The 6826-nt window shown below is 42.8% G+C and overlaps 1 protein-coding gene across 1 annotated transcript in view; it reads right to left on the bottom strand.

The window, feature by feature from the left end:
- Window positions 1–3678, bottom strand: part of LOC110595158 (uncharacterized protein KIAA0895-like) — a 12365-nt gene extending 8687 nt beyond the window's left edge. Inside the window, exon 1 of the mRNA XM_021709793.1 lies at window positions 3427–3678. Within this exon, the coding sequence (XP_021565468.1) occupies window positions 3427–3451 (25 nt within the window). The 5' untranslated portion in view covers window positions 3452–3678. The remainder of the gene's footprint in view (window positions 1–3426) is intronic.
- Between the last annotated feature and the right edge of the window lie 3148 nt (window positions 3679–6826).

Here is a 6826-nt window from a genome sequence, read left to right as displayed (position 1 = left end):
ATGCCCGGCTGATTCTTGATTTATTGTAGAGATGAGGTCTTGCCAAGTTGCCCAGGCGGCTCTCGAACCCGCGGGCTGGCAATCCACTCACCTCAGCCTCCCAAGGTGCGGGATTACAGCCTGAGCCACCGAGCCCGGCTTATTTGCAGTACTTTTAAACATTCATCTTTGTTATAAAAGGCACTGAATTTCCAGATAACTCATTAATTACTTCTTATATTACACATAAAATAAAGCCAGTGGGAAATCATAAATGAATATAATCTTGTATTATATGACTTTGGACAGTTATTTTACTCAATGAATGTGCTAGATGTCTGAGCAAACTATCAGATAATGTAACATTGATATTAAAATAGATCTTTTTTTTTTAATTGAGTCAGGGTCTCACTCCATTGCCCAGGGTAGAGGGCAGTGGTGCAATCATGGCTCACCGTAGCCTTAAACTCCTGGGCTCAAGAGATCTTCCCACCTCAGCCTCCCAAGTAGCTGGGACTACAAAGGCACACCACCATACTCAGCTAAGTTGTTTTGTTTTTTGTAGAGGTGGGGTCTTGTTGTTGTCCAGACTGGTCTGGAATTCCCAGCCTCAAATGATCCTCTCATCTTGGCTTCCCAAATTCAGGGATGACAGGTATGAGCCACCACACCCAGTCTTTAAATGAGATCCTGATGTTAAATTTTGTGGCTCAAATCACTGTGCAATCATTGTAACCTTATGCTGATTTTTCTAGTAGTTGAGAACATGAGCTTTGGAATGGAACTTGTCTGGTTTGTATCTTGTCTGTTTATTAGTTACTGTGACCCTGACCAAGTTATGTAATTTCCTTGTGTAATGGTTTCCTTGTCTGTAAAATGGGATAATAATACATACAAACCTCAAAATATTGCTCTAGGGATTTTAAAGCTAATATATGTGAAGTGATAAGAACAGTGCTGGTCTATAGTAAACAGTCTTTGTTAACTATCATTATTATATTCAATATTATATTAAGCACCCATAGAAATACCCCATGGAAAAATGTAAATGGAGAAATATTTAGATCATTAAATTTGAATTTCCAAGGTAATTTTAATATTAATATAAAGTAATTAATATACATTTTAGAATCAATATTTTGTGGCCTTAGTATAATAAAATTTCTTTTTTAAAAGGCTATAAGATATAAAAGAAACTTTTTCTGATTTGATTCAATTTGCAAACAGCATGTATAGTATAGCATATACATATTTTTCTTATTTCATTTTACTCCTCCAATCAGCAGTTCCACCAGGATGTTACATTTAAATTATGTTAAATCATGACTAATAAGACAAAAGTAAGGAATTGATTTTAGAAACAATTGCTTTAGTCCTGAAATATAAAACAACCAGTTTGTTCTATATTTATAGCTATTTTAAAGCTGAAAAAAATGAACACATTTCCAACAGTACTCAGTACAATTAACTTTTTCTGCTAACCAGAAAGAAAATGATGGATATCTGGAGACATGTTCAGTGAGGCAACAACCAGGGAAGAGGAAGGCATGTTTTCAGCTAAACTCTCTTCTTGAAGCTTCTGGCTGTCCAAGTTGGGTTTTCTGATATTTTAGTGAAATGCTGGGCACAGGATTCTATAGTTATTTCAATTAGTTAAGTACTATATCAAAGAAAGGGAGGCGCTATTCTGAAAAATGACCCAGTTATTGTTTAAAGAACTGTAAATTAGAGGCTTGAATGATCTCAAATGGGTAGTTGAACTTTACCATACTATAGAAATTCACTGCCAAATTATCTGTCTCAGGGTATGTAACACACAGAGTTGGACTGATAACTGTATTGCCACGAAACTATGGAAAGGGAATTGAGGCAAGAGGAGTGTTATAAACTCTCTCTCCTCAACCTTCATAAATTTCTGTATAAACTATCTCTCCCCAAGTTTCCAATTCTGCATATTGAAATATCAGGAGACCCACTTTGTATAGCTGGCTAATTGATAAGAATATCCACTTTCTAACACTAACATTATTTTAACTGTATCCTCTCTCTACAATGATTGTTATGTTTTAGAGATATGATTTTAATCTTTGTGATCTCTAAATTTAATAATGTACACTGTGCCAGAATTTAACTATATTTTTCTCCAAGGCAGTGGTTCTCATGGAGAAGGCAATTTTGACCCCCAGGGGATATCTGACAATGTCTGGAGATATTTCTGGTTATCACAGTTGTGTGGAGGGAGCAGTGGACAGTCTCCCAAACAAAGAATTATCTTGTCCAATGTTAATATTGCCAAAGTTGAGAAACCTTGCTCCACATTAAGAAGGCATGCTATTTTGAAGTAACTTTCTACATTTTCATTGTGTTTTAAGATCAAAGAGTAGCGTCTACATCAAATCACATTTTAAAAAAATCTAACGCCAATTTTAGCGCCTCTTAGATTTTAGATCCTGTCTTTGCTGCTTGTCAATATAAATAACAAGATAAATCAAGGCAATGTCATAAATGCACAGAATCAGCTCTGTATGTTATTATCACACTAAACATGAAGTAAAACAGTATGCAATTAAGATCATAAATATTTCCACTGGAAAAAAAATGTAGTTTTTCAATTTAAAAAGTCACAGAAAAAAAATGGTCTATTAGGTACTGCAGTGCCTTAAAGTAAAAAACTGGCTTTATTTTGACACTGGTTTGAAGATTGGGTATTTTCCTTTACTCTGTTGTTCTTTGTCATGATTCTGAACTGCTACAAACCTTGTCTTGCAGAAGTATTTTCAAATGAAATCAAATGCCAGGAAAATGGTCTCGGAAGTTATCCTAATAGTATGCAAGATATTGTTAAAAGGACTAATATACAGAGTGATTTAAAAATAATAAAAGGCAAGTAAACTGTCAGAACTGTGATCTAAACACCTATGTTTGACACTTGGTATGATCCAAATTATAAAGCGATCTGTCAAGAATATCAACTCAAAACGTTCTCACTGTTTAAGGATAAAAGCATACACACAGACATACACGGTATAAATACTGAAATAACTGTGTTCTTTTGCCTAGCTGATTTTTTCTGAACATTCTAGGAAATTACAATTCCTAATACGTTTTGAAATAGAATTTAACACTATTAAGATTGTACATCAACAGGCCCCAGTTCCCAGTCTATTATAATTTTCTTCCGTGGATCCCACCGTATGTGCTTACTGACAGTAAGTGACAAAAGGAAAAGGGACCGAGATTTCTCCCTTCCCTCCGCGCGTTTTCCGCGAGCGCCTCCCGCGCGCCCCGCACGGTCCGGGTCGCAGGCTCAAGTCTTGTTGCGGCGCGCCGAACCCGCAACCTACAGTCACCCCGGCCTCCGCCGTGAGGCCCCGGCCACCTACCCCAGCCGCCGCGGCCCCGGCGGACATCGCCGTCCCCTCCGGCCCAGCCCAGCCCCGCACTCACCCGTCACGCGAATGGACTCCAGCATCGTCCTGCCGAGGCCGGGGCTGCGGGCTTCGGGCGCGCAGGGGCGAGGGCCGGGCGGGAGCTGGGCAGGGCCGCCTCTAGCCTCCGGCCCGGGGCTCAGTGGCAGGGCGCGGCGGGAGGCTGCTGTCGGCTATCTGGTGCGGGATAAGGCGAGTAAGGGCGGAGAAGACGCGCGGACACAGGGCCGTGAGCGTGGCTTCCACCTGCCCGCGGCTAGGAGGAACACACGTCGACCCTAGAGCGGCCGGCAGAGCTTAGAACCAGCCGCCCAGGCGAGGCCGCTCCCCCGGTTGCTAGGAAACGGTCCCCGCCGTGCGCTCGCGCTGCGCTTCACAGAGCCTGAGCACCGCTTGGGGCGCTGGTGCGACGAAAGCCGGCTTGCGGGGAGAGAGGAGGAACTACAACTCCCGGCGTTCATAGCGCGGACCCTCGCCGCTGGGGCTTGTGGGCCGTGCCCCGCCGCCGCCTGGGGTCTCTGGCCAGTTGGAAATACGCACGTAGACTGATGCTGCTGGAGACGTTTGTGAGCCTTTCAAAGGGGCTTCACTCCATCTTTACAAGAAGATGGGGGTGGTGTGTCACTCAGCCTAGCTGCGAATTGCCCTTTGACGTAACTTACAAGGTGCGAGAAAGTAAAAAACTTTGGGTTGAGCTGGTAAGAATGAAGGTGCAGGAGGCTCAAATATGTTTACCAGTTGAGGGTACCCTAGCATACTATCCTTGATACTCAGATACAAAATTTAACCTATGATTGTGCAATTGATGGGGGCTATTTTTCAGTGTGTTATTCATTTTCATTTTAGCAAATGTGAAAATTTAATCTTTTACAATAACCGTGGGAAATGTAGAGACTATACTATTCAACATTTTTTGAGAGCCTAACGTATGGAAGGTTCTGAGCCAGGCTTTGAGAACATCAAGGGAAAAGAACTACACCTCGTGGAGCTTACAGTTCAGGAGAAGCTCTTGAGATAGTGCTGGCACTGTCGATCTTCAGACAGTCCTTCTTCACCCTTCCTCAAGGTTGAGGTAGGATCTGGAAACATTGGGGTGTATTTTCAAACTCAGGAATAAAAAAGTAGAATGTGAGGAGCATCAAACTTTGAGAATAACAGAAAACTCGTAAGAAATTGTGTATTTTTCATCACTTAGGAGAAAAAGTGGAAATTTAACTATCACAAGTAGTGGATAACCCTCACTTCATATTCTGACAGACAATCCTGAATACAAACTTCAAAATACATCCACAGTCTGGTCACTTGATCCCAATGGTTCAAACCACTACCATCTCTTGTCTGGATTACAGCTAGAGTCTCCTAGATAATCTCCCTATTCACACCCTATCCTTTTTCACTTTATCTGCAAAACTCAGTGGCCAGAGTGATGTTTTTGTTTTGTTTTAAAGAAAGCCAAGCCGGGCTCGGTGGCTCAGCCTGTAACCCCGCGCCTTTGGGAGGTTGAGGTGAGTGGATTGCCCGAGCCCATGGGTTCGAGACCCGCTTGGGCAGGCAAGACCTAATCTCTACAATAAAATAAAAAAATTAGCTGGGCGTGGTAGTGCGTGCCTGTAATTTCGGCTACTCAGAAGGTTGAGGCGGAAGGATCGCCGGAGCCCAGCAGGTCGAGGCTGCGGTGGCCGGGAGCAGCCACTGCACTCCAGTGTGGGCGACAGAGTGAGACTCCAACTCAAAAAAAAAAAGAAAGCCAGACCATGTCACTGCTCTGCTCAAACCCTTCAATGGCTTCCTTACCTGTGAAGTCCTTTATGACCTAGCTTCTTGTCATCTCTTTGATCTCATCTCCCACTATTTCCTCCCCTCCCACCCGGGGAGACACAATGGCCTCCTTGGTATTCCTCAACTATGCCAGGCACTGTTTCACCTCAAGGCCTTTGTATTTTGGAATTATCCGTTCCTGAAATGCTGTTTCCCCAGATATTCACAAAACCAGCTCCCTTAATTCCTTCAGGACTTAATCCAAATGTCACCTCTTCCTGAGCCCTTTCCTGGCCACTCTATTTAAAATTTCACTCCTGCAGGTGTGGTAGCTCACACCTGTAATCTCAGCACTTTGGGAGGCGGGGAGAGGATTGCTTGAGCACAGGGGTTCGAGACCAGCCTGGGCAACTTGTTGAGACCCGGTCTCTACAATAAACCAAAAAAATTAGGTGGGTGTGGTGGCACATGCCTATAGTTCCAGTTACTTGGAAGGCTGAGGTGGAAGGATCACCTGAGTCCAGTAGGTCAAGGCTGCGGTGTCTGTGAGAATGCCACTGTATTCCAGCCTGGGTGACAGAGTGAGACTCTGACTCAAAACAAACAAACAAAAAATCACTCCTCATATATCCTACTCATTTTCTATGCTTTATTTGTTTTTACTTAACACTTCACATTATCTCATTTAGTATATGTTTCACTGATTATTGTGTTAGTGTCTTTCTCTATCCCTAGAATGAAATTTCCACAAGTGCAGTAATTTCTGTTTGCTACTATACTCTCAGCATCAAGAATATTGCCTGGCACATAGGAGACACTCAATAAATATTTGTGAATTAATGAACAAGTAGACAATAGAAGGTGTATGTATTTCCAATGATATAGAATTATATAGACCTGAAGATAAAGAACAAATCTACTTTGAGTTAAAACACTTGCTATAGTAATAAGCAACTATTCCTTTGCATTTATGAGCAATTATTTTTGCAACATATGTCGTGAAGAAAAAGGATGTAAATGAACCATGCTGTTAGCTTCCTTATACACCTAGAATCCTGAAACCTGTTTTCCAAGTTTGCAATAAATGCATCTATTCCCCTGCAAATTTCTAGTTTTTATAGTCACTGCAGTTTTAAGAGCTATTTCTCAAAGAAAAAAGCCTTTTACTGGCGGCAGTGGTTCATGCCTGTAATCCAAGCACTTTGGGAGACAGAAGTGAGAGGAGAGGATTGCCTGAGCTCAGGGGTTTGAGACCAGCATGGGCAACTTGGAGAGCCCTCCTCTCTACAATAATCCCCCCCAAAATTAACTGGTCATGGTGGCGTGCGCCTGTAGCACCAGCTACTTGGAAGGCTGAGGGGGAAGGATTACTTGAGCCCAGCAGGTTGAAGCTGCGGTGGCCATGTTCATTCCACTGTACTCCAGCCTGGGTGACAGAGTGAAACTCCAACGTCAAAAAAAACAACAAAAAAAGCCTTTTAAAAGATGTTACCAGCCGGGCTCGGTGGCTCAGCCTGTAATCCCGCGCCTTTGGGAGGCTGAGGTGAGTAGATTGCCTGAGCCAGCAGGTTCGAGACCCGCCTGGGCAGCGAGACCTCATCTCTACAATAAATCAAAAAATCAGCCGGGCATGGTAGCGCATGCCTGTAATTCCGGCTACT

The sequence above is a fragment of the Carlito syrichta genome, unplaced genomic scaffold (assembly GCF_000164805.1).
Source record: "Carlito syrichta isolate Samal-C Ts95f unplaced genomic scaffold, Tarsius_syrichta-2.0.1 Scaffold286961, whole genome shotgun sequence".
In the NCBI taxonomy this organism is placed as follows: Eukaryota; Metazoa; Chordata; class Mammalia; order Primates; family Tarsiidae; genus Carlito; species Carlito syrichta.
Note: the sequence above shows the minus strand (reverse complement) of the source record. Positions and strands in the feature narration are given on the sequence as shown.